A 27828-nucleotide genomic window follows, 5' to 3' on the forward strand; every position below is an offset into this window, starting at 1 on the left:
GGGTGTACCAGGGGGAGTTGGGATATGGAAAAGGCACATTTGCAATTCACACGTGTATAAAACACGCTTGTACAGGTGAAATAGGACAAGTTAAGCGCCCAACAAATTAATTTAATTACTATTAACAAGACATTTATTTTAGTTTAAAAAACGCAACATACTTTTACATTTTTTTACTACCAATGACCCACATTAAAACCTACCTACATAACTTTTTACTGTAGGTACCTGTGTGGATGGGGGAGGGGGGCAGAGTCGTGTATTGCAGTGTGTGAAGCCTACAGTTTTTAAACTCGCTTGTATGACTCTTTTATTTTAAAAACCCTGTTCCGTTTAAGCATGTTGGGAGGACTTTTGCGACCAGTAGACTAAGCAGATAGCCTACTTCTGGAAGTTGACTTGAACAGGTGAGACGTCACGTGACCACCCGTACACAGAAGTCATCCAAGCAGTTGAACCTAGTCATGCCTTGGGAGTTATTCTTTTTTATTTAACTATAATTCCTAATGTTTTATCCACTGGGGCTGGGTGATACGATATAATCCTAGGACCATAGCGTGTGCCTTGCGATTAAACACTCGGAATAAGAAGGAAAGAGAACGATTTTACCTTACAACATGACTTCGAACCAGTTGGCTTTCATTCTGACATGTACTTTATGGAACAGGATATCGGTGTGTGCTGGAGGTAAGATTATATTCTGTCATTTAATCTATTGACAATATTGTTTAATCGATTAAACGGAAAACCGATTCAATTGTATGTTATTTTATTGATCAGAAAATGGGACTGTTTTGGGGAGGGGGGCTCTAATTTATAAACTTTACCGCATGCTATCGTGCGTAAAGCGCGAGAGGGTTGTTTTTTTGCTGAAGAATATGATTTGAGTTTCTTGCAAATTCCATTAGTATATACGGTATAAACATTATATGTAGTTTGAAATTCTTTGCACAGGTTGTTTATCACCAATAGGAAACGAACGAAAGTGACGACTCCTTGCGTCATAATGTCGAACGAACAGCCTATCTCTGTTTAAAGATACATTACTCATTAAAATAAATAGAATTAGAAGACAAGAGACAGTTGCCAATCAATTGGAGAAGAGACAACCAATCAATGACAAGTACACATCTGTCGGCTCTCAACACCGCAACCTTTCAAGTGTCATTCAGTCATGAGTTCTCTAGTCCAGTCGGACACTAACGACGACAATTGCTCCAATCTGGACTTCGTACCCGGATATACAGCTCAGTGCTACCACCATGTTAATAATAAATCATATACAGAATGTTAAAACTGAGTGTGTGTTTGTGTGTATGTGCAGTGGTTACTTTGTCAATTGGAAGGTTCCAGAAAAGGTTGGTGACCTGCGAGGCTCTGAGGGACCAGAACGCAGGAAAACAACAACATCTTTATAATAAATCATTGCATGCATTTACTTTATTGCTCATCTATCAATCCAGTATTTCTACTTGCACATTATCATCTGCTCATCTATCAATCCAGTATTTCTACCTACACATTATCATCTGCTCATCTATCACACCAGTATTTCTACTTACACATTATCATCTGCTCATCTATCAATCCAGTATTTCTACTTACACATTATCATCTGCTCATCTATCACACCAGTATTTCTACTTACACATTATCATCTGCTCATCTATCAATCCAGTATTTCTACTTACACATTATCATCTGCTCATCTATCAATCCAGTATTTCTACTTACACATTATCATCTGCTCATCTTTCACACCAGTATTTCTACTTACACATTATCATCTGCTCATCTATCAATCCAGTATTTCTACTTACACATTATCATCTGCTCATCTATCAATCCAGTATTTCTACTTGCACATTATCATCTGCTCATCTATCACACCAGTATTTCTACTTACACATTATCATCTGCTCATCTATCACACCAGTAATTCTACTTGCACAAATCGCCATCTGCTCATCTATCAATCCAGTGTTAATTTGCTAATTTGTAATTACTTCGTTACTATTGGCCTATTTATTGCCTTACCTCCTCACGCCATTTGCACACACTGTATATATACTTTATTTTTTTTATATTGTGTTATTGACTGTATGCTTGTTTATTCCATGCGTAACTCTGTTGTTGTTGTTTTTGTCGCACTGCTTTGCTTTATCTTGGCCAGGTCACAGTTGTAAATGAGAACTTGTTCTCAACTGGCCTACCTGGTTAAATAAAGGTGAAATAAATGTAAAAATAGATAAATAATGAACCTCCCTTGGCACAGAGCAGTAATGTAGATGCGCTTACAGAAGCTGCACACGCATTTCATGTAATTCCACATCATATTATATGACGGGAGAGTTTAGCATAATAGTTTTTAATACCTTTATAAATGATCTGTCATTTACAGGCTACTCTGACACTGACATCCTGAGAATCTGAGATCAATGAAAACGACCTTGTCTTGAATATATGAAAGGCCTAGGTGTGGGACACACATATTGTACGATAAAGATGTCCAGTTTCACTGACTCACCGGCGATGGTTTATGCACTCGTGCCAAAATCCTATCTCACTCTTGTTCTACTTTGTAAAACAATACTGTTCGCTCAATAGGTATATTTGGAAGTTGATAACATATTTGGTAGCCTACAGACAGATTGTCTTATTTTTTTCTGCAGGATCCATCTGCTTTCCAACCTGTGTTTTTCCCGTGATGTCATTAGAGCTTTTGCTAAAGGCCTGTTTTGACTGGGTGCTGTTTGTTTACCGAGACAGACTTGTCGTGCGTTCCCGACGGTAGGCAATGCCTTGTGATTGGGCTAAACACAAAACACAGCTAGACTATAACAAGAGAGAGAGAGCTATTGATCCTCTGTGGCTAAATCATATGCCTACTACTCTTGATGTACTATTCTGAATTATTTCATTGCTTTATCAACAGACAGTAATTATATAATTTTGGCAAACGTATTGGATTTTATCAGGGGTGCTGCGGTACCTCCAGCGCCCATCCCGCGGCTATGATTCCATAAGGAAATAAATGATTAAGTGCAACGCTGGGGAGATGAGAGTTGCAGGCTCATGTCTTCTCAGATCAGAGAGAGGAAGAGAGGTCATAGAAAGTGAATATCATTCTAGTTCTGAGCGATACATGCGCGCGTTTCTCTTTCACCCCGGTAATGGCCAGTGGCAACGCGTTGGTACCGGCTGCGCAAGCCATAAACCCGGGGCGGCCCAACACGAATCAATTCTTACAATATCAGGCACGTTTTCACATTACGTTTTTTAGGTGGAAGCACAACTACATAGGAGGAAACTTGAATTAAATCTGATTGTTTTTTTTGTTTTTTTTTAATACATCGCAAACAGTTCGCGTGAACGCGCACGCACTCAATTCTTCATTGCTGCGACATGCTTGCTTGTTGAGATATCTGATCACGTTAGGCAGCGTTTCATTTTGGGAAGATTTTCGGCACAGCACCTGTTCCTGGCAAATGTGTTCCGGGAAACGAAACAGTGCGGTTCAAATGAAACGCTGTTGTATGTACAACAGATGCATCCAATCCTAAGGAGTTCCCCCAGGGCCTCTTAGCTAGCCTGCTCTTTACCATACCTGAATATGTTGACAAACTGATCATTGTAGTAGTTCTAACTGACAGACAGTGAGGGGAGGAAATCTATGTACTTCTGTTGTTCTTTCTGCTGTGGGGATTAAATGGTTAAAGGTTGCTTATACTAAAGGGATAAGTTGTTGCTCTTTATGGCAGTGTATGCTTGCAGATAAATTCATGACCTGTTTTTCCCCCCACTGCTAACAGTGGTGTTTTAGGGCTGCTATAGAACTACTCAACATCTAAACCAAATCAATACTCTATGGTTGTCTGCTAACAGTGGTGTTTTAGGGCTGCTATAGAACTACTCAACATCTAAACCAAATCAATAATCTATGGTTGTCTGCTAACAGTGGTGTTTTAGGGCTGCTATCGAACTACTCAACATCTAAACCAAATCAAGAATCTATGGTTGTCTGCTAACAGTGGTGTTTTAGGGCTGCTATAGAACTACTCAACATCTAAACCAAATCAATAATCTATGGTTGTCTGCTAACAGTGGTGTTTTAGGGCTGCTATAGAACTACTCAACATCTAAACCAAATCAATACTCTATGGTTGTCTGCTAACAGTGGTGTTTTAGGGCTGCTATAGAACTACTCAACATCTAAACCAAATCAATAATCTATGGTTGTCTGCTAACAGTGGTGTTTTAGGGCTGCTATAGAACTACTCAACATCTAAACCAAATCAATAATCTATGGTTGTCTGCTAACAGTGGTGTTTTAGGGCTGCTATAGAACTACTCAACATCTAAACCAAATCAATAATCTATGGTTGTCTGCTAACAGTGGTGTTTTAGGGCTGCTATAGAACTACTCAACATCTAAACCAAATCAATAATCTATGGTTGTCTGCTAACAGTGGTGTTTTAGGGCTGCTATCGAACTACTCAACATCTAAACCAAATCAATAATCTATGGTTGTCTGCTAACAGTTGTGTTTTAGGGCTGCTATAGAACTACTCAACATCTAAACCAAATCAATAATCTATGGTTGTCTGCTAACAGTGGTGTTTTAGGGCTGCTATAGAACTACTCAACATCTAAACCAAATCAATACTCTATGGTTGTCTGCTAACAGTGGTGTTTTAGGGCTGCTATAGAACTACTCAACATCTAAACCAAATCAATACTCTATGGTTGTCTGCTAACAGTGGTGTTTTAGGGCTGCTATAGAACTACTCAACATCTAAACCAAATCAATACTCTATGGTTGTCTGCTAACAGTGGTGTTTTAGGGCTGCTATCGAACTACTCAACATCTAAACCAAATCAATAATCTATGGTTGTCTGCTAACAGTGGTGTTTTAGGGCTGCTATAGAACTACTCAACATCTAAACCAAATCAATACTCTATGGTTGTCTGCTAACAGTGGTGTTTTAGGGCTGCTATAGAACTACTCAACATCTAAACCAAATCAATACTCTATGGTTGTCTGCTAACAGTGGTGTTTTAGGGCTGCTATCGAACTACTCAACATCTAAACCAAATCAATACTCTATGGTTGTCTGCTAACAGTGGTGTTTTAGGGCTGCTATAGAACTACTCAACATCTAAACCAAATCAATACTCTATGGTTGTCTGCTAACAGTGGTGTTTTAGGGCTGCTATCGAACTACTCAACATCTAAACCAAATCAATACTCTATGGTTGTCTGCTAACAGTGGTGTTTTAGGGCTGCTATAGAACTACTCAACATCTAAACCAAATCAATAATCTATGGTTGTCTGCTAACAGTGGTGTTTTAGGGCTGCTATAGAACTACTCAACATCTAAACCAAATCAATACTCTATGGTTGTCTGCTAACAGTGGTGTTTTAGGGCTGCTATAGAACTACTCAACATCTAAACCAAATCAATAATCTATGGTTGTCTGCTAACAGTGGTGTTTTAGGGCTGCTATCGAACTACTCAACATCTAAACCAAATCAAGAATCTATGGTTGTCTGCTAACAGTGGTGTTTTAGGGCTGCTATCGAACTACTCAACATCTAAACCAAATCAATAATCTATGGTTGTCTGCTAACAGTGGTGTTTTAGGGCTGCTATAGAACTACTCAACATCTAAACCAAATCAATACTCTATGGTTGTCTGCTAACAGTGGTGTTTTAGGGCTGCTATAGAACTACTCAACATCTAAACCAAATCAATACTCTATGGTTGTCTGCTAACAGTGGTGTTTTAGGGCTGCTATAGAACTACTCAACATCTAAACCAAATCAATAATCTATGGTTGTCTGCTAACAGTGGTGTTTTAGGGCTGCTATAGAACTACTCAACATCTAAACCAAATCAATACTCTATGGTTGTCTGCTAACAGTGGTGTTTTAGGGCTGCTATAGAACTACTCAACATCTAAACCAAATCAATAATCTATGGTTGTCTGCTAACAGTGGTGTTTTAGGGCTGCTATCGAACTACTCAACATCTAAACCAAATCAATAATCTATGGTTGTCTGCTAACAGTGGTGTTTTAGGGCTGCTATAGAACTACACTGTGGTTGTCCTGTATTCATTTCTGGTTGATTTGAAGTTGTCAAATGAAATCAGAGGAGACTGAAAAACAAGGAATTTATAGAACTAAAGAACATGACTGTATGTCCTGCTCTTTAAACCCATATGGCCCCTTCTCTCCCTTCTAGAACACCTGCTCTTTAAACTCATATGGCCCCTTCTCTCCCTTCTAGAACACCTGCTCTTTAAACCCATATGGCCCCTTCTCTCCCTTCTAGAACACCTGCTCTTTAAACTCATATGGCCCCTTCTCTCCCTTCTAGAACACCTGCTCTTTAAACCCATATGGCCCCTTCTCTCCCTTCTAGAACACCTGCTCTTTAAACTCATATGGCCCCTTCTCTCCCTTCTAGAACACCTGCTCTTTAAACCCATATGGCCCCTTCTCTCCCTTAAAGAACACCTGCTCTTTAAACCCATATGGCTCCTTCTCTCCCTTCTAGAACACCTGCTCTTTAAACCCATATGGCCCCTTCTCTCCCTTATAGAACACCTGCTCTTTAAAACCATATGGCCCCTTCTCTCCCTTATAGAACACCTGCTCTTTAAACCCATATGGCTCCTTCTCTCCCTTCTAGAACACCTGCTCTTTAAACCCATATGGCCCCTTCTCTCCCTTATAGAACACCTGCTCTTTAAACCCATATGGCCCCTTCTCTCCCTTATAGAACACCTGCTCTTTAAAACCATATGGCCCCTTCTCTCCCTTATAGAACACCTGCTCTTTAAAACCATATGGCCCATTGTCTACCTTGAATAACTGGCTGTATGTTCTGTTTTCCCTTAAAGAACTGACTGTATGTCCTGTTTTCCCTGTAAAGAACTGACTGTATGTCCTGTTTTCCCTGTAAAGAACTGACTGTATGTCCTGTTTTCCCTTAAAGAACTGACTCTATGTCCTGTTTTCCCCTTAAAGAACTGACTCTATGTCCTGTTTTCCCCTTAAAGAACTGACTGTATGTCCTGTTTTCCCTTAAAGAACTGACTGTATGTCCTGTTTTCCCTTAAAGAACTGACTGTATGTCCTGTTTTCCCCTTAAAGAACTGACTCTATGTCCTGTTTTCCCCTTAAAGAACTGACTCTATGTCCTGTTTTCCCCTTAAAGAACTGACTGTATGTCCTGTTTTCCCTTAAAGAACTGACTGTATGTCCTGTTTTCCCTGTAAAGAACTGACTGTATGTCCTGTTTTCCCTTAAAGAACTGACTCTATGTCCTGTTTTCCCTTAAATAACTGACTGTATGTCCTGTTTTCCCTTAAAGAACTGACTCTATGTCCTGTTTTCCCCTTAAAGAACTGGCTGTATGTCCTGTTTTCCAAAGGCATATGCTTCTGCTCTGACAGAACAGCTCATTATCCTACTTTCCCCAATGTTACATCTGATGCATTTGCTCCTCAGCGATTTGCTATTCATCAAAGTACCCGTTTGCCCCATGCGGGAGCTGAGCTGCAAGTAAAAACAACTGGGTGAAAAAGCAAACCAGTTCACCTTCACGTTCCATTAAGTTGACCTGTTCCAGTCACTGTGTAACCAGCAACAATACTGCCCACCTGCTCTGCTGAGTCATAAAGTACTGTTTATAGTCATGCATTACTGTTTATAGACGCTAGTCCTCTGCCTGAGTCCTAAATGGCACCCTATTCTCTATATAGTGCACTACTTTAGACCAGAGCCCTATAGAACCCTATTCCCTATATAGTGCACTACTTTAGACCAGAGCCCTATAGAACCCTATTCCCTATATAGTGCACTACTTTAGACCAGAGCCCTATAGAACCCTATTCCCTATATAGTACACTACTTTAGACCAGAGACCTATAGAACCCTATTCCCTTTATAGTGCACTACTTTAGACCAGAGCCCTATAGAACCCTATTCCCTATATATAGTGCACTACTTTAGACCAGGGCCCTATAGAACCCTATTCCCTATATAGTGCACTACTTTAGACCAGAGTCCTATAAAACCCTATTCCCTATATATAGTGCACTACTTTAGACCAGAGACCTATAGAACCCTATTCCCTTTATAGTGCACTACTTTAGACCAGAGCCCTATAGAACCCTATTCCCTATATAGTGCACTACTTTAGACCAGGGCCCTATAGAACCCTATTCCCTATATAGTGCACTACTTTAGACCAGAGTCCTATAAAACCCTATTCCCTATATATAGTGCACTACTTTAGACCAGAGTCCTATAGAACCCTATTCCTCAGATATAGTGCACTACTTTAGACCAGGGCTCATAGCCTGGACAATAGGGTACCATTTGGAGCATTATATGCAAAACATTTGCTCATAACTTTGCTCTGTGCTTACCTACCTACCTACCTACCTACCTACCTACCTACCTACCTACCTACCTACCTACCTAGTTTTAGACACACCTACTCATTCAAGGGTTTTTCTTTATTTTTTAAAACTATTTTCGACATTATAGAATAATAGTGAAGACATAAAAACTATGAAATAACAGATATGGAATCATGTAGTAACCAAAAAAGGGTTAAACAAATGGTAATAACCAAATAAATATAACATGGTAATAACATGGTAATAACCAAATAAATATAACATTATGGTAATAACATGGTAATAACCAAGTAAATATAACATTATGGTAATAACATGGTAATAACCAAATAAATATAACATTATGGTAATAACATGGTAATAACCAAATAAATATAACATTATGGTAATAACATGGTAATAACCAAGTAAATATAACATTATGGTAATAACATGGTAATAACCAAATAAATATAACATGGTGGTAATAACATGGTAATAACCTATTAATAACAATAGTTTGGTTATACCAAATGTGATCGTATTGTGATAGAATATCCTCGAGGTGGCCAACTCTGTAAACTATTGTCGTTCCTAGCCAACTCAGAAGCTTTTGTTGTTCCTAGCCAACTCCGTAAACTATTGTTGTGCCTCTAAGAGTTAGTTTCATATGCTTTGGGGTGGGGAGTTAAATTGGTATTTGCTACACCTGTAGAGAAGAGGTTTGTTTCAGTCAGTGTGCCTGCCGAGTTGGCTGGTTCAGCCTTACAAGATTGGGCTGGGGAGATAACAGGGCCCTATTGGTTTTAGGTCCTGCAGTCAGTCAGTCAATCAGTCAGTCAGTCAGTCAATCAGTCAGTCAGTCAGTCAATCAGTCAGTCAGTCAATCAGTCAGTCAATCAGTCAACTATTCATTCAGTCAACTATTCAGTCAGTCAATCAGTAAGTCAGTCAATCAGTCCATCAGTCAGTCAATCAGTCAGTCAGTCAATCAGTCAGTCAATCAGTCAGTCAGTCCATCAGTCAGTCAGTCAGTCAGTCCATCAGTCAGTCAATCAGTCAGTCAGTCAATCAGTCAGTCAGTCAGTCCCATCAGTCAATCAGTCAGTCAGTCAGTCCATCAGTCAATCAGTCAGTCAGTCCATCAGTCAGTCAGTCAGTCAGTCAGTCAGTCAGTCATTCAGTAAGTCAGTCAATCAGTCAGTCAGTCAGTCAATCAGTCCATCAGTCAATCAGTCAATCAGTCAGTCAGTCAGTCAGTTAGTCAATCAGTCAGTCAGTCAGTCAGTCATTCAGTAAGTCAGTCAATCAGTCAGTCAGTCAGTCAGTCCATCAGTCAATCAGTCAGTCAGTCAGTCAGTCAGTCAGTTAGTCAATCAGTCAGTCAGTCAGTCAATCAGTCAGTCAGTCAGTCAACTATTCAGTCAGTCAGTTAGTCAGTCATTCAGTAAGTCAGTCAGTCAATCAGTCAATCAGTTAGTCAGTCAGTCAATCAGTCAGTCAGTCAGTCAGTCCATCAGTCAATCAGTCAGTTAGTCAGTCAGTCAATCAGTCAGTCAGTCAGTCCATCAGTCAATCAGTCAGTCAGTCAGTCAGTCAGTCAGTCAGTTAGTCAGTCAGTCAGTTGATTGCATTGATTGTAAGTTGCTCTGGATAAGAGTGTCTGCTTAATGATTGAAATGTAAAATATTGCAGTGACATGTGTATTGTGAATTTCACTTAGCTGAAGGAATGTAATATTATTTTCAGTTTGTTAAATGTGTTCATTCATTCCACTGGTCACAGAATCCCTGTGCACCCAAGCCCCAGAGTTTCAGTTGCCCAGTGGGGGGCAGTCTGAGGTGTGGGAGACCCTGGGTTCCTTTGTGGCTCTGAACTGTACAGTCGTGCTGTCCTGGAACCAGACGGACCAACGGTGTGACGCTACCTCCCGGACTCTGCTCTGGAGCAAAGATGGGACCCCTCTCAACCTCAGCCTTTACCCACAGAACACATCCACCTGGTCAGTTCAACGGGAGGTCACCTTGCCAAATCACATGTACACTGATCTACGGGTTGTCATTGCAAATAAGAATCTACTCTTGATTTATTTGTATAAAATAAGGTTAAATAATAAATAATGTTCAGCCCCCCCCACAATATCCAACCAATTACAAATACAGAGGTCACCTTTTTCTTTTTTTTCTGGCAGGACTCCCAGCCAATCCCAAATGATTGTGAGCAGTGTGCTGCAGGTCCAGGTTAGAGAGCAGGCTGACTTTGGCCTCTACTCCTGTGAGGTGAGGAACACCTCTGCTGACTTCAGCCTGCAGAATACCGGTAAGAAACCAGGGGGTGGGGTTTATGGACTGAACCTTATACTGTATCAGACATGTTGTCAAAGGCAACTTACATTAGTGTGTGCATACAATGCTTATTTCAAATGTTAATATGTGTGATAACTGAGCCTGGGTGAATTCAGGTTGGATTCAGGGGGGATTCAGGGTGGATTCAGGTTGGATTCAGGTTGGATTCAGGGTGGATTCAGGTTGGATTCAGGTTGGATTCAGGGTGAATTCAGATATGCTGCTATTTTAATTTTTTATTTCAGGGTGTAGATCAGCTTCTATACTGCAGATAGTAGCTTCCATCAATGTAATTATCTGCATCATTTTCAATTCTCTCTATATATTTTTGTAAATATATATTTATATTATATATCTTTTTTTACAACTAGATTTTCCTTTATTATGTTCCCCTAAACCCCTCCCCTAATTGGAGTAAGCTAATGGACAACACTTTGGCTTCCACTTCCAATTTATACATACTATATGCTGATTATTAATGACTCATGATTGTTGGTTTCTGTTTGTGGGATCCCAGCCCAGCCCAGCCACACAGCATCAGTGATAGCAGCCATCAGTCTCTTCCTGATCCTGACTATAGCTGCTGTTGTCTACTCCAGGTGTCGTCTCAATATCAAACTCTGGTACAGGAACTCCTATGGAGACTATGAGATCAATGGTGAGGAGTGAGGATTTCATTTTTTTAAAAAATCTTTATTTAACTAAGCAAGTCAGTTAAGAACAAATTCTTGTTTACAATGATGGCCTACCCTGGCCAAACCCTAACGACGCTGGGCCAATTGTGCGCCGCCCTATCGGACTCCCAATCACGGCCAGTTGTGATAGAGCCTGGAATCAAACCAGGTTCTGTAGTGACGCCTCTAGTACTGAGACATAGTGCCTTAAACCGCTGCGCCACTCGGGAGCCCCAGTTTTAACCCACTGCAGTGGTTAAAACGCATTGGGATGGGAAGTGTGAGCCCACTTTGTGCTGTAGGTGGGCTATCGTTAGTTGTACAGATGTAGGATCTTAATTTGAGCCAGTTTGCTACAGCAGGAAAATAATCTTGCAGCAACAGCAAATGTGAATTACTATGTGGATTATAATGAATGGACATTTTTTGTAGGGGTTAGAGACATTTTCCATTAGGGCAAATCAATTCTGATATTAAAAACTTTAGAAGCTTTCTTAAACCTCAATTACACTACAGGTTTGCATTTCCTGATTTGCAGGAAAATTCCGGCAACAACAGGAAGATCAAATTAAGATAAGGCGTCTGTAGGTACCTGTAAGCAGGTTCAAGTAGTATTGGGGGTTACAATGTATTGAACATATCAAAGATACTGTATATTGTTATATACTTGCAATGATTGTCATACGTGGTTGTAAGAAGGGTTTACTCAGCATCGTGACACTGAATTGTGGTTGTTTTAACCTACCTGAATTGAATGCAGGAATGTTTAATCGCTCTGGGATAGTGTCTGCCAAATGACTCCAAGGTAAGTTAAGCTGTGTTATAATGTCTCTCTTTATGTCACCAGATGGGAAGCTGCATGATGCCTACTTCTCCTATGTCAACAACGAATACGACAGAAAGTTGGTCAACTTCATCCTCAAACCTCACCTGGTGAACAAATCTGGACATAAGCTACATCTCAGTGATAACAACATCCTACCTGGGGGTGGTAATGATGACACAACATAGCCCTCTGTAACTCCTACAGTCCGTTCGATTCTTACATGAAAAACAACAACATTTTGGCCATTTGGCAGATGCGCTTATCCAGAGCAATTTACAGGAGCAATTAGGGTTAACTGCCTTGTTCAATCCCCAAGCTGCCTTTTCACATAGTCGGCTTGGGGATTCAAACCAGCGATCTTTAGGCTACTGGCCTAATGCTCTTAACCTAATAGGTTACCTGCTGCCCTGTCTTCCCTGAAAGTTATCAGGTTAACTGTATTTTCCTCCTTTTTCTTCTTCCTCCACCTCTTCTTCTTCCTCCTCCTCTTCTTCTTCCTCTTCTTCTTCTTCCTCTTCTTCTTCCTCTTCTTCCTCCCCCTCTTCTTCTTCCTCCTCCTCTTCTTCTTCCTCTTCCTCTTGTTCTTCTTCCTCTTCTTCTTCCTCTTCTTCTTCTTCCTCTTCCTCTTCTTCTTCTTCCTCTTTTTCCTCTTCTTCCTCTTCTTCTTCCTCTTCTTCCTCTTCTTCTTCCTCTTCTTCTTTTTCTCCTCTGTCAGAGCCGTCTGCTGAGTTCCTGATGAACGTTAGTCACTGTCGGCGCCTCATTGTAGTGATGTCACACGCCTACCTAGAACAGGACTGGTGCTGTAACAACTTTAGGTAGGTATGCAGATAGCTCACCATTATGCCTAAGTAAAAAAATAATATTTGATCTATCTCTTACCTTAGCATGCTAAACGCTAATGCTAATGCTAGTTGTGTCGCTGTGTGTTCCTCTTTTAGCTCAGCATGCTAACTGCTAATGCTGGTTGTGTCTCTGTGGTCCTCTCTTAGCTTAGCAGGCTAAGCCACTATTGCCACTAATGCTACAATGACACTATGTGCTTACCCATTTCCGTAAAAAACAGGGACAACTGCAAGTCTGTACAAAACCCTCAGCATAGCATGATCTAGCTGACTGCTAATGTTGTCCACCCTCTCAGACAGGGCCTTCTGCACCTGCTGGAGCTGTCCCAGAGGCCCATCATCATCATCACATTGGAGGGTCAGGTCAAACTCATGAGACCCGATGTGGTCCAGCAACTCAGAGAACACCAACACAAACTCACCTTGCTCACCTGGTCCGGATCACACTCCATGGTGACTCAACCTAGCCTTGAACCTAACCCTTTATTTTAATTTGATTTCACCTTTATTTAACCAGGTTTTCTAGTTGAGAACAAGTTCTCATTTATAACTGAGACCTGGCCAAGATAAAGCAAAGCAGTTCGACACATACAACAACACAGAGTTGCATATGGAATAAACAAACATACAGTCAACAATACAGTAGAAAAAATATATAGTTACAGTGTGTGCAAATGAGGTAAGATAAGGGAGGTAAGGCAATAAAATAGGCCATAGTGGTGAGGTAATTACGATATATCAATTAAACACTGGAGTGATAGACGTGCAGAAGCTGAATGTGCAAGTAGAGATACTGGGGTGCAAAGGAGCTAAATAAATAAATACAGTATGGCGATGAGGTAGTTGGGATGGGCTATTTATAGATGCAGTGATCTGTGAGCTGCTCTGACAGCTGGTGCTTGAAGTTAGTGAAGAAGATATGAGTCTCCAGCTTCAGTGATTTTTGCAGTTCGTTCCAGTCATTGGCAGCAGAGAACTGGAAGGAAAGGCAGCCAAAGGAGGAATTGGCTTTGGGGGTGACCAGTGAAATATACCTGCTGGAGCATGTGCTGCGGGTGGGTGCTGCTATGGTGACCAGTGAACTGAGATAAGGCAGGGCTTTACCTAGCAAAGACTTGTAGATGACCTGGAGCCAGTGGGTTTGGCGACGAGTATGAAGCGAGGGTCAGCCAACGAGAGCATACAGGTCGCAGTGGTGGGTAGTATATGGGGCTTTGGTGACAAAACGGATGGCACTGTGATAGACTGCATCCAATTTGTTGAGTAGAGTGTTGGAGACTATTTTGTAAATGACATCGCCGAAGTCGAGGATCGGTAGGATAGTCAGTTTTACAAGGATATGTTTGGCAGCATGAGTGAAGAATGCTTTGTTGCGAACTAGGAAGCCGATTCTAGATTTTATTTTGGATTGGAGATGCTTAATGTGAGTCTGGAAGGAGAGGTTACAGTCTAACCAGACACCTAGGTATTTGTAGTTGTCCACATATTCTAAGTCAGAACCGTCCAGAGTGGTGATGATGCTGGATGGACGGTCAGGTGCGTGAAGCGATCGGTTGAAGAGCATGCATTTAGTTTTATTTGCATTTAAGAGCAGTTGGAGGCCATGGAAGGAGAGTTGTATGGCATTGAAGCTCGTCTGGAGGTTAGTTAACACAGTGTCCAAAGAAGTGCCAGAAGTATACAGAATGGTGTCGTCTGCGTAGAGGTGAATCAGAGAATCACCAGCCGCAAGAGCGACATCATTGATGTATACAGAGAAGAGAGTCGGCCTGAGAATTGAACCCTGTGGCACCCCTATAGAGACTACCAGAGGTCTGGACAACAGGCCCTCCGATTTGACACACTGAACTCTATCAGAGAAGTTGTTGGTGAACCAGGCGAGGCAGTCATTTGAGAAACCAAGGCTGTTGAGTCTGCCGATAAGAATGTGGTGATTGACACAGTCGAAAGCCTTGGCCAGGTCGATGAATACGGCTGCACAGTATTGTCTCTTATCGATGGCAGTTATGATATCATTTAGGACCTTGAGCGTAGCTGAGGTGCACCCATGACCAGCTCGGAAACCAGATTGCATAGTGGAGAAGGTACGACTCTCTCCCTCCAGTCAGGCTACCAGCACCTCCCCCTCCCTCCGGTCAGGCTACCAGCTCTTCCACCTCCCTCCAGTCAGGCTACCAGCTCCTCCCCCTACCTCTAGTCAGGTAGCTCTAGTCCAATGTTAGGTAGCTCTAGTCCAACGTTACGTAGCTCTGGTCCAACGTTAGGTAGCTCTAGTCCAACGTTAGGTAGCTCTAGTCCAACGTTAGGTAGCTCTAGTCCAACGTTAGGTAGCTCTGGTCCAACGTTAGGTAGCCCTAGTCCAACATTAGGTAGCTCTGGTCCAACGTTAGGTAGCTCTAGTCCAACGTTAGGTAGCTCAAGTCCAACGTTAGGTAGCTCTGGTCCAACATTAGGTAGCTCTGGTCCAACGTTAGGTAGCTCTAGGCCAACGTTAGGTAGCTCTGGTACAACGTTAGGTAGCTCTGGTCCAACGTTAGGTAGCTCTGGTCCAACGTTAGGTAGCTCTAGTCCAACGTTAGGTAGCTCTGGTCCAACGTTAGGTAGCCCTAGTCCAACGTTAGGTAGCTCTGGTCCAACGTTAGGTAGCTCTAGTCCAACGTTAGGTAGCTCTGGTCCAACGTTAGGTAGCTCTGGTCCAACGTTAGGTAGCCCTGATCCAACATTAGGTAGCTCTGGTCCAACGTTAGGTAGCTCTGGTCCAACATTAGGTAGCTCTGGTCCAACGTTAGGTAGCTCTGGTCCAACGTTAGGTAGCTCTGGTCCAACGTTAGGTAGCTCTGGTCCAACGTTAGGTAGCTCTGGTCCAACGTTAGGTAGCTCTGGTCCAACGTTAGGTAGCTCTGGTCCAACGTTAGGTAGCTCTGGTCCAACGTTAGGTAGCTCTGGTCCAACGTTAGGTAGCCCTAGTCCAACGTTAGGTAGCTCTGGTCCAACGTTAGGTAGCTCTGGTCCAACGTTAGGTAGCTCTGGTCCAACGTTAGGTAGCTCTGGTCCAACGTTAGGTAGCTCTGGTCCAACGTTAGGTAGCCCTGGTCCAACGTTAGGTAGCTCTGGTCCAACGTTAGGTAGCTCTGGTCCAACGTTAGGTAGCTCTGGTTCAACGTTAGGTAGCTCTGGTCCAACATTAGGTAGCTCTGGTCCAACGTTAGGTAGCTCTGGTCCAACGTTAGGTAGCTCTGGTCCAACGTTAGGTAGCTCTGGTCCAACGTTAGGTAGCCCTGGTCCAACGTTAGGTAGCTCTGGTCCAACGTTAGGTAGCTCTGGTCCAACGTTAGGTAGCCCTAGTCCAACGTTAGGTAGCTCTGGTCCAACGTTAGGTAGCTCTGGTCCAACGTTAGGTAGCTCTGGTCCAACGTTAGGTAGCTCTGGTCCAACGTTAGGTAGCTCTGGTCCAACGTTAGGTAGCCCTGGTCCAACGTTAGGTAGCTCTGGTCCAACGTTAGGTAGCTCTGGTCCAACGTTAGGTAGCCCTAGTCCAACGTTAGGTAGCTCTGGTCCAACGTTAGGTAGCTCTGGTCCAACGTTAGGTAGCTCTGGTCCAACGTTAGGTAGCTCTGGTCCAACGTTAGGTAGCTCTGGTCCAACGTTAGGTAGCCCTGGTCCAACGTTAGGTAGCTCTGGTCCAACGTTAGGTAGCCCTGATCCAACGTTAGGTAGCTCTGGTCCAACGTTAGGTAGCTCTGGTCCAACGTTAGGTAGCTCTGGTCCAACGTTAGGTAGCTCTGGTCCAACGTTAGGTAGCTCTGGTCCAACGTTAGGTAGCTCTGGTCCAACGTTAGGTAGCTCTGGTCCAACGTTAGGTAGCTCTGCTCCCTAGGTATGATTCTGTGGGTCTAATTCAGATAATGCATGTCATAACAACGAGATGCCCAGCTCTCCTTAACAGCAACATTTCAGTCGCATGTTGCACCCTACACTACACTTGTCTGTCCAATGCATGTACATATCTTTCCTGTTCCATAGCAAGCTGTTTTATTCATTGGTGAAGTCATTTAATGTCGAGCTGAACCTCGACATCAGAGGTTTAAAAATGAACAGAAAGGAGTGATATAAACCGTTACTTTTTGGGGGGGGTTTGAACCGGTTCAGAACTTTATTTTGCTGGTCAGAACAGTGGAACGGAACGAAATAATGGTTCTGTTCAGAACGAACAGATTGGAAAATAATTTTGGTTAACTAGACTGTGTATACTGTGCCATGTCTCCCCAGCTGCCTTCGTCAGTGTTCTGGAAGGAGTTGGCCCTGGCCATGCCTCATAGGGTTGTGTTCCACAGCCACACGGCAGGGGACCCCCAGACCCTCTTCCAAGACGATAAGGACCCCATGCTCACCCTCAACCCAGACTACCTGGACTGTCGCCCTGACCCTGACCCTGTTGGAGACCTGGGTAAAACCAAGTGAATGGCTGGCAACAGGGTTGGGTACAATTGATGCTGGATTACAATGCAAATTACATTTCAGATTGGGTCAATTTCAATTCAGTCAATTAAAATAGAATTGGCCTTGTAATCCCCAGGACCAATACTGTTTTGGGTTATGTAATGTAATCATATCCACGCACGGCTCATAATAATGTCTGGAACGGAGCAAATGGAATGACATCAAACAAATGGAATCCATGTATACCACTAGTTCTGCTCCAGCCATGAGCTCGTCCTCCCCAATTAAGGTGTCACCTGTGCCATGGCCAATGCATTATCTTAATTATTGCTGTTACAGTTATTATTATATATCTTTTTTTTTGATGAGGCAAGTCAGTTAAGAACAAATTCTTATTTACAATGACAGCCTACCAGGGAACAGTGGGTTAACTGCCTTGTTCAGGGGAACGGTGGGTTAACTGCCTTGTTCAGGGGGCAGAACTACAGATTTTTACCTTGTCAGCTGGGGGATTCAATGTAGGAAACTTTCGGTTACTGGCCTAACACTCTAACCACTAGTCTACCTGATACCCAGGATCCCCCTAGGATGTCCCTAGATCCTCCTAGGATGCTAGCTACCACATAGCTAGCTAGTAAGTAAGTAAATAACAAAGATCGAATATATGTTCTCTTTCGAGATCCTTTGACTTTTTCTAACCCCTAGGCTACCTGCCGCCCCTCCACTCTAACCACTAGGCTACCTGCCGCCCCTCCACTCTAACCACTAGGCTACCTGCCGCCCCTACACTCTAACCACTAGGACACCTGCCGCCCCTCCACTCTAACCCCTAGGCTACCTGCCGCCCCTCCACTCTAACCACTAGGCTACCTGCCGCCCCTCCACTCTAACCACTAGGCTACCTGCCGCCCCTCCACTCTAACTACTAGGCTACCTGCCGCCCCTCCACTCTAACCACTAGGCTACCTGCCGCCCCTCCACTCTAACCACTAGGCTACCTGCCGCCCCTCCACTCTAACCACTAGGCTACCTGCCGCCCCTCCACTCTAACCACTAGGCTACCTGCCTCCCTCCACTCTAACCACTAGGCTACCTGCCGCCCCTACACTCTAACCACTAGGCTACCTGCCGCCCTCCCTCTAACCACTAGGCTACCTGTCACCCCTCCACTCTAACCACTATTCTACCTGCCGCCCTACACTCTAACCACTAGGCTACCTGCCGCCCCTCCACTCTAACCACGAGGCTACCTGCCGCCCCTCCACTCTAACCACTAGGCTACCTGCCACCCCTACACTCTAACCACTAGGCTACCTGCCGCCCTCCACTCTAACCACTAGTCTACCTGCCGCCCCTACACTCTAACCACTAGGCTGCCTGCCGCCCCTCCACTCTAACCACTGGGCTACCTGTCACCCCTCCACTCTAACCACTAGGCTACCTGCCGCCCCTCCACTCTAACCACTAGGCTACCTGTCACCCCTCCACTCTAACCACTAGGCTACCTGCCGTCCCTCCACTCTAACCACTAGGCTACCTGCCGTCCCTCCACTCTAACCACTAGGCTACCTGCCTCCTCTATACTCTAACCACTAGGCTACCTGCCTCCTCTACACTCTAACCACTAGGCTACCTGCCGTCCCTCCACTCTAACCACTAGTCTACCTGCTGCCTCTACACTCTAACCCCTAGGCTACCTGCCGTCCCTCCACTCTAACCACTAGTCTACCTGCTGCCTCTACACTCTAACCCCTAGGCTACCTGCCGCCCCTACACTCTAACCACTAGACTACCTGCCGCCCCTCCACTCTAACCACTAGGCTACCTGCCGTCCCTCCACTCTAACCACTAGTCTACCTGCTGCCTCTACACTCTATCCCCTAGGCTACCTGCCGCCCCTCCACTCTAACCACTAGGCTACCTGCCGCCCCTCCACTCTAACCACTAGGCTACCTGTCACCCCTCCACTCTAACCACTAGGCTACCTGCCGTCCCTCCACTCTAACCACTAGGCTACCTGCCGTCCCTCCACTCTAACCACTAGGCTACCTGCCGTCCCTCCACTCTAACCACTAGGCTACCTGCCGTCCCTCCACTCTAACCACTAGGCTACCTGCCGTCCCTCCACTCTAACCACTAGGCTACCTGTCACCTCTACACTCTAACCACTAGGCTACCTGCCTCCTCTATACTCTAACCACTAGGCTACCTGCCTCCTCTACACTCTAACCACTAGGCTACCTGCCTCCTCTAACCACTAGGCTACCTGCTGCCCCTCCACTCTAACCACTAGGCTACCTGCCGCCCCTACACTCTAACCACTAGGCTACCTGCCGCCCCTCCAATCTAACCACTAGGCTACCTGCCGTCCCTCCACTCTAACCACTAGTCTACCTGCTGCCTCTACACTCTAACCCCTAGGCTACCTGCCGCCCCTACACTCTAACCACTAGACTACCTGCCGCCCCTCCACTCTAACCACTAGGCTACCTGCCGTCCCTCCACTCTAACCACTAGGCTACCTGCCGCCCCTCCACTCTAACCACTAGGCTACCTGTCACCCCTCCACTCTAACCACTAGGCTACCTGCCGTCCCTCCACTCTAACCACTAGGCTACCTGTCACCTCTACACTCTAACCACTAGGCTACCTGCCTCCTCTATACTCTAACCACTAGGCTACCTGCCTCCTCTACACTCTAACCACTAGGCTACCTGCCTCCTCTAACCACTAGGCTACCTGCTGCCCCTCCACTCTAACCACTAGGCTACCTGCCGCCCCTACACTCTAACCACTAGGCTACCTGCCGCCCCTCCACTCTAACCACTAGGCTACCTGTCACCCCTCCACTCTAACCACTAGGCTACCTGCCGTCCCTCCACTCTAACCACTAGGCTACCTGTCACCTCTACACTCTAACCACTAGGCTACCTGCCTCCTCTATACTCTAACCACTAGGCTACCTGCCTCCTCTACACTCTAACCACTAGGCTACCTGCCTCCTCTATACTCTAACCACTAGGCTACCTGCCACCTCTACACTCTAACCACTAGGCTACCTGCCTCCTCTACAAACTAACCACTAGGCTACCTGCCTCCTCCACTATACTCTAACCACTAGGCTACCTGCCGCCCTCCACTCTAACCACTAGGCTACCTGCCGCCCTCCACTCTAACCACTAGGCTACCTGCCACCCCTCCACTCTAACCACTAGGCTACCTGCCACCCCTCCACTCTAACCACTAGGCTACCTGCCGCCCTCCACTCTAACCACTAGTCTACCTGCCGCCCCACTACACTCTAACCACTAGGCTACCTGCCGCCCTCCACTCTAACCACTAGGCTACCTGCCGTCCCTCCACTCTAACCACTAGGCTACCTGCCGTCCCTCCACTCTAACCACTAGGCTACCTGCCTCCTCTATACTCTAACCACTAGGCTACCTGCCTCCTCTACACTCTAACCACTAGGCTACCTGCCGTCCCCCTCCACTCTAACCACTAGGCTACCTGCCTCCTCTATACTCTAACCACTAGGCTACCTGCCTCCTCTCTACTCTAACCACTAGGCTACCTGCCACCTCCTGCACTCTAACCACTAGGCTACCTGCCTCCTCTACAAACTAACCACTAGGCTACCTGCCTCCTCTATACTCTAACCACTAGGCTACCTGCCGCCCCTCCACTCTAACCACTAGGCTACCTGCCGCCCTCCACTCTAACCACTAGGCTACCTGCCACCCCTCCACTCTAACCACTAGGCTACCTGCCACCCCTCCACTCTAACCACTAGGCTACCTGCCGCCCCTCCACTCTAACCACTAGGCTACCTGCCGCCCCTCCACTCTAACCACTAGGCTACCTGCCGCCCCTCCACTCTAACCACTAGGCTACCTGCCGCCCCTACACTCTAACCACTAGGCTACCTGCCGCCCTCCACTCTAACCACTAGTCTACCTGCCGCCCCTCCACTCTAACCACTAGGCTACCTGCCGCCCCTCCACTCTAACCACTAGGCTACCTGCCGTCCCTCCACTCTAACCACTAGGCTACCTGCCGCCCCTCCACTCTAACCACTAGGCTACCTGCCGCCCCTCCACTCTAACCACTAGGCTACCTGCCGCCCCTACACTCTAACCACTAGGCTACCTGCCGCCCCTCCACTCTAACCACTAGGCTACCTGCCGCCCCTACACTCTAACCACTAGGCTACCTGCCGCCCCTCCACTCTAACCACTAGGCTACCTGCCGCCCTACACTCTAACCACTAGGCTACCTGCCGCCCTCCACTCTAACCACTAGTCTACCTGCCGTCCCTCCACTCTAATCACTAGGCTACCTGTCGCCTCTACACTCTAACCACTAGGCTACCTGCCGTCCCTCCACTCTAACCACTAGGCTACCTGCCGTCCCTCCACTCTAATCACTAGGCTAGCTGTCGCCTCTACACTCTAACCACTAGGCTACCTGCCGTCCCTCCACACTAACCACTAGTCTACCTGCTGCCTCTACACTCTAACCCCTAGGCTACCTGCCGTCCCTCCACTCTAACCACTAGTCTACCTGCTGCCTCTACACTCTAACCCCTAGGCTACCTAGCCGCCCCTCCACTCTAACCACCGCCCCTACACTCTAACCACTAGACTACCTGCCGCCCTCCACTCTAACCACTAGGCTACCTGCCGTCCCTCCACTCTAACCCCTAGGCTACCTGCCGCCCTCCACTCTAACCACTAGGCTACCTGCCGTCCCTCCACTCTAACCACCACTAGTCTACCTGCTGCCTCTACACTCTAACCCCTAGGCTACCTGCCGCCCTCACTACTCTAACCCCTAGGCTACCTGCCGTCCCTCCACTCTAACCACTAGGCTACCTGCCGCCCCTCCACTCTAACCCCTAGGCTACCTGCCGCCCCTCCACTCTAACCACTAGGCTACCTGCCGCCCCTCCACTCTAACCACTAGGCTACCTGCCACCCCTCCACTCTAACCACTAGACTACCTGCCTCCTCTACACTCTAACCACTAGGCTACCTGCCTCCTCTACACTCTAACCACTAGGCTACCTGCCTCCTCTCCACTCTAACCACTAGGCTACCTGCCACCCTCCACTCTAACCACTAGACTACCTGCCTCCTCTACACTCTAACCACTAGGCTACCTGCCTCCTCTACACTCTAACCACTAGGCTACCTGCCTCCTCTACACTCTAACCACTAGGCTACCTGTCGCCCCTCCACTCTAACCACTAGTCTACCTGCCTCCTCTACACTCTAACCACTAGTCTACCTGTCGCCCCTCCACTCTAACCACTAGTCTACCTGTCGCCCCTCCACTCTAACCACTAGGCTACCTGCTGTCCCTCCACTCTAACCACTAGGCTACCTGCCGTCCCTCCACTCTAACCACTAGGCTACCTGCCGTCCCTCCACTCTAATCACTAGGCTACCTGCCGCCCCTCCACTCTAACCCCTAGGCTACCTGCCGCCCCTCCACTCTAACCACTAGGCTACCTGCCGCCCCTCCACTCTAACCACTAGGCTACCTGCCACCCCTCCACTCTAACCACTAGACTACCTGCCTCCTCTACACTCTAACCACTAGGCTACCTGTCGCCCTCCACTCTAACCACTAGTCTACCTGCCTCCTCTACACTCTAACCACTAGTCTACCTGTCGCCCTCCACTCTAATCACTAGGCTACCTGTCGCCTCTACACTCTAACCACTAGGCTACCTGCCGTCCCCCCACTCTAACCACTAGTCTACCTGCTGCCTCTAACCACTCTAACCCCCCTAGGCTACCTGCCACCCCTCCACTCTAACCACTAGACTACCTGCCTCCTCTACACTCTAACCACTAGGCTACCTGCCGTCCCTCCACTCTAACCACTAGGCTACCTGCCTCCTCTACACTCTAACCACTAGTCTACCTGTCGCCCCTCCACTCTAACCACTAGTCTACCTGTCGCCCCTCCACTCTAACCACTAGTCTACCTGTCGCCCCTCCACTCTAACCACTAGTCTACCTGTCGCCCCTCCACTCTAACCACTAGGCTACCTGCCTCCTCTATACTCTAACCACTAGGCTACCTGCCTCCTCTACACTCTAACCACTAGGCTACCTGCCTCCTCTACACTCTAACCACTAGGCTACCTGCCTCCTCTACACTCTAACCACTAGGCTACCTGTCGCCCCTCCACTCTAACCACTAGTCTACCTGCCTCCTCTACACTCTAACCACTAGTCTACCTGTCGCCCCTCCACTCTAACCACTAGTCTACCTGCTTCCTCTACACTCTAACCACTAGTCTACCTGTCGCCCCTCCACTCTAACCACTAGTCTACCTGCGCCCCTCCACTCTAACCACTAGTCTACCTGTCGCCCCTCCACTCTAACCACTAGGCTACCCTGCCGCCCCTCCACTCCAACCACTAGGCTACACTCTGGCCGTCCCTCCACTCTAACCACTAGTCTACCTGTCGCCCCTCCACTCTAACCACTAGGCTACCTGCCGCCCCTACACTCTAACCACTAGGCAACATGCCGCCCCTCCACTCTAACACTCTAACCACTAGGCAACCTGCCGCCCTCCACTCTAACCACTAGGCAACCTGCCGCCCTCCACTCTAACCACTAGTCTACCTGCCGCCCCTCCACTCTAACCACTAGGCTACCTGCCGCCCCTCCACTCTAACCACTAGGCTACCTGCCGCCCCTCCACTCTAACCACTAGGCTACCTGCCGCCCCTCCACTCTAACCACTAGGCTACCTGCCGCCCCTCCACTCTAACCACTAGGCTACTAACCACTGCTACCTGCCCCTACACTCTAACCACTAGGCTACCTGCCGCCCCTCCACTCTAACCACTAGGCTACCTGCCTCCACTCTACACTCTAACCACCAGGCTACCTGCCCCCTCCACTCTAACCACTAGGCTACCTGCCGCCCCTCCACTCTAACCACTAGGCTACCTGCCTCCCTCCACTCTAACCACTAGGCTACCTGCCTCCTCTACACTCTAACCACCAGGCTACCTGCCTCTAACCACTAGGCTACCTGCCGCCCCTACACTCTAACCACTAGGCTACCTGCCGTCCCTCCACTCTAACCACTAGTCTACCTGCCGCCCCTACACTCTAACCACTAGGCTACCTGCCGCCCCTCCACTCTAACCACTAGGCTACCTGCCGCCCCTACACTCTAACCACTAGGCTACCTGCCGTCCCTCCACTCTAATCACTAGGCTACCTGTCGCCTCTACACTCTAACCACTAGGCTACCTGCCGTCCCTCCACACTAACCACTAGTCTACCTGCCGCCCCTACACTCTAACCACTAGGCTACCTGTCGCCTCTACACTCTAACCACTAGGCTACCTGCCGTCCCTCCACACTAACCACTAGTCTACCTGCTGCCTCTACACTCTAACCCCTAGGCTACCTGCCGTCCCTCCACTCTAACCACTAGTCTACCTGCTGCCTCTACACTCTAACCCCTAGGCTACCTGCCGCCCCTACACTCTAACCACTAGACTACCTGCCGCCCTCCACTCTAACCACTAGGCTACCTGCCGTCCCTCCACACTAAACACTAGTCTACCTGCTGCCTCTACACTCTAACCCCTAGGCTACCTGCCGCCCCTCCACTCCCTCCACTCTAACCACTAGGCTACCTGCCGTCCCTCCACTCTAACCACTAGGCTACCTGCCGTCCCTCCACTCTAACCACTAGTCTACCTGCTGCCTCTACACTCTAACCCCTAGGCTACCTGCCGCCCCTACACTCTAACCACTAGGCTACCTGCCGTCCCTCCACTCTAACCACTAGTCTACCTGCTGCCTCTACACTCTAACCCCTAGGCTACCTGCCGCCCCTACACTCTAACCACTAGACTACCTGCCGCCCCTCCACTCTAACCACTCGGCTACCTGCCGTCCCTCCACTCTAACCACTAGTCTACCTGCTGCCTCTACACTCTAACCCCTAGGCTACCTGCTGCCCCTCAACTCTAACCCCTAGGCTACCTGCCGTCCCTCCACTCTAACCACTAGGCTACCTGCCGCCCCTCCACTCTAACCACTAGGCTACCTGCCTCCTCTCCACTCTAACCACTAGGCTACCTGCCACCCCTCCACTCTAACCACTAGACTATCTGCCTCCTCTACACTCTAACCACTAGGCTACCTGCCTCCTCTACACTCTAACCACTAGGCTACCTGCCTCCTCTACACTCTAACCACTAGGCTACCTGCCACCCCTCCACTCTAACCACTAGACTACCTGCCTCCTCTACACTCTAACCACTAGGCTACCTGCCTCCTCTACACTCTAACCACTAGGCTACCTGCCTCCTCTACACTCTAACCACTAGGCTACCTGTCGCCCCTCCACTCTAACCACTAGTCTACCTGCCTCCTCTACACTCTAACCACTAGTCTACCTGTCGCCCCTCCACTCTAACCACTAGTCTACCTGTCTCCCCTCCACTCTAACCACTAGTCTACCTGTCGCCCCTCCACTCTAACCACTAGTCTACCTGTCGCCCCTCCACTCTAACCACTAGGCTACCTGCCTCCTCTATACTCTAACCACTAGGCTACCTGCCTCCTCTACACTCTAACCACTAGACTACCTGCCTCCTCTACACTCTAACCACTAGGCTACCTGCCTCCTCTACACTCTAACCACTAGGCTACCTGGCCCCTCCACTCTAACCACTAGGCAACCTGTCGCCCCTCCACTCTAACCACTAGTCTACCTGCCTCCTCTACACTCTAACCACTAGTCTACCTGTCGCCCCTCCACTCTAACCACTAGTCTACCTGCTTCCTCTACACTCTAACCACTAGTCTACCTGTCGCCCCTCCACTCTAACCACTAGTCTACCTGTCGCCCCTCCACTCTAACCACTAGTCTACCTGTCGCCCCTCCACTCTAACCACTAGGCTACCCTGCCGCCCCTCCACTCTAACCACTAGGCTACCTGCCGTCCCTCCACTCTAACCACTAGTCTACCTGTCGCCCCTCCACTCTAACCACTAGGCTACCTGCCGCCCTACACTCTAACCACTAGGCAACATGCCGCCCCTCCACTCTAACCACTAGGCAACCTGCCGCCCCTCCACTCTAACCACTAGGCAACCTGCCGCCCTCCACTCTAACCACTAGGCAACCTGCCGCCCTCCACTCTAACCACTAGGCAACCTGCCGCCCCTCCACTCTAACCACTAGGCAACCTGCCGCCCCACCACTCTAACCACTAGGCAACCTGCCGCCCCTCCACTCTAACCACTAGGCAACCTGCCGCCCCTCCACTCTAACCACTAGGCAACCTGCCGCCCTCCACTCTAACCACTAGGCAACCTGCCGCCCCCTCCACTTTAACCACTAGGCAACCTGCCGCCCCTCCACTTTAACCACTAGGCAACCTGCCGCCCCTCCACTTTAACCACTAGGCAACCTGCCGCCCCTCCACTTTAACCACTAGGCAACCTGCCACCCCTCCACTTTAACCACTAGGCAACCTGCCGCCCCTCCACTTTAACCACTAGGCAACCTGCCACCCCGATGCTTTCTCCAAGGTTGAAAATAATGTCATTCAAGAATAATAATCACTCTAAAGCCCCGTAGAACTAAGATTGTTGACCGACAGCATTTCTTCAACCAAATGAGTGAATCTCCTCATTCACCTTCTGGTTTCTTCCCTCCTTCTCTCCAGGCCTTCGTCTCCCAGTCTACAAGGCACCGGCATCCAGAGCCCCTGTGCTGCCTATGTTCCCCTCGGTCCCTGCATCCCTGACTGAGCGCAAACTCTCGGATATAGATGTATCGGACCTGGGATCGCGCAACTACGGAGCTCGCAATGACTTCTACTGTCTGGTTAAAGAGGACAACATCTAAGAAAGACTGTATAGCTTCTGAAGAAAAAAGGAGAACAAGATCTCCAACTTCTACTCTTCACTCTTCACTTCAGTCTGAATGTAAAACAGGTTCTCTCACCAACACTATCTACAACTTCCTGGTGTATGTTTCCACATTCAAGCAAGTGTTACATTGAATATTTTTTTTTTTTTTTTTTTAAGTGAATAATTTTGTTCTTGGAACAAGTTTGATTTGATCTGTTTATTAAGATTTGTCCATATTTTAAACCTTTCACATATACACTGAGTGTACAAAACATTAGGAACACCTGCTCTCTCTATCCACGACACAGACTGACCAGGTGAATCCAGGTGAAAGCTATGATCCCTTATTGATGTCACTTGTTCAATCCACT

The 27828-nt window shown here is 47.2% G+C and overlaps 1 protein-coding gene across 3 annotated transcripts; it reads left to right on the forward strand.

Moving 5' to 3' along the window:
- Positions 1–377: 377 nt before the first annotated feature.
- sigirr (single immunoglobulin and toll-interleukin 1 receptor (TIR) domain) lies at positions 378–27828 on the forward strand. 3 transcript variants are annotated; one of them, XR_002953182.2, is made up of 10 exons: positions 380–687; positions 10204–10420; positions 10610–10737; positions 11281–11421; positions 12285–12428; positions 12979–13081; positions 13405–13561; positions 17378–17555; positions 18125–18186; positions 27271–27407. XR_002953182.2 is itself a non-coding variant. In XM_024416912.2 (9 exons), the coding sequence occupies exons 1-9, from the start codon at positions 618–620 to the stop codon at positions 27353–27355; spliced, it is 1233 nt and encodes a 410-aa protein (XP_024272680.2). In that variant the 5' UTR covers positions 378–617; the 3' UTR covers positions 27356–27828. The 3 variants fall into 3 exon arrangements, 2 of the variants coding, with proteins under 2 accessions (XP_024272680.2, XP_024272679.2); XM_024416912.2 differs by lacking the exon at positions 18125–18186 and having other exon boundaries at positions 378–687; positions 17378–17565; positions 27271–27828; XM_024416911.2 differs by lacking the exon at positions 18125–18186 and having other exon boundaries at positions 381–687; positions 27271–27827.

The sequence above is a fragment of the Oncorhynchus tshawytscha genome, linkage group LG19 (genome assembly GCF_018296145.1).
Source record: "Oncorhynchus tshawytscha isolate Ot180627B linkage group LG19, Otsh_v2.0, whole genome shotgun sequence".
NCBI classification, from domain to species: Eukaryota; Metazoa; Chordata; class Actinopteri; order Salmoniformes; family Salmonidae; genus Oncorhynchus; species Oncorhynchus tshawytscha.

Excerpts from the sequence above, each read along its gene's own strand:
- sigirr (XM_024416911.2), top strand. The coding sequence starts at position 618 with ATGACTTCGAACCAGTTGGCTTTCATTCTGACATGTACTTTATGGAAC. Across the intron at positions 11,422-12,284 it reads TGGAGACTATGAGATCAATG|ATGGGAAGCTGCATGATGCC; the intron begins GTGAGGAGTGAG and ends TTATGTCACCAG. Across the intron at positions 12,429-12,978 it reads CAACATCCTACCTGGGGGTG|AGCCGTCTGCTGAGTTCCTG; the intron begins GTAATGATGACA and ends CTCCTCTGTCAG.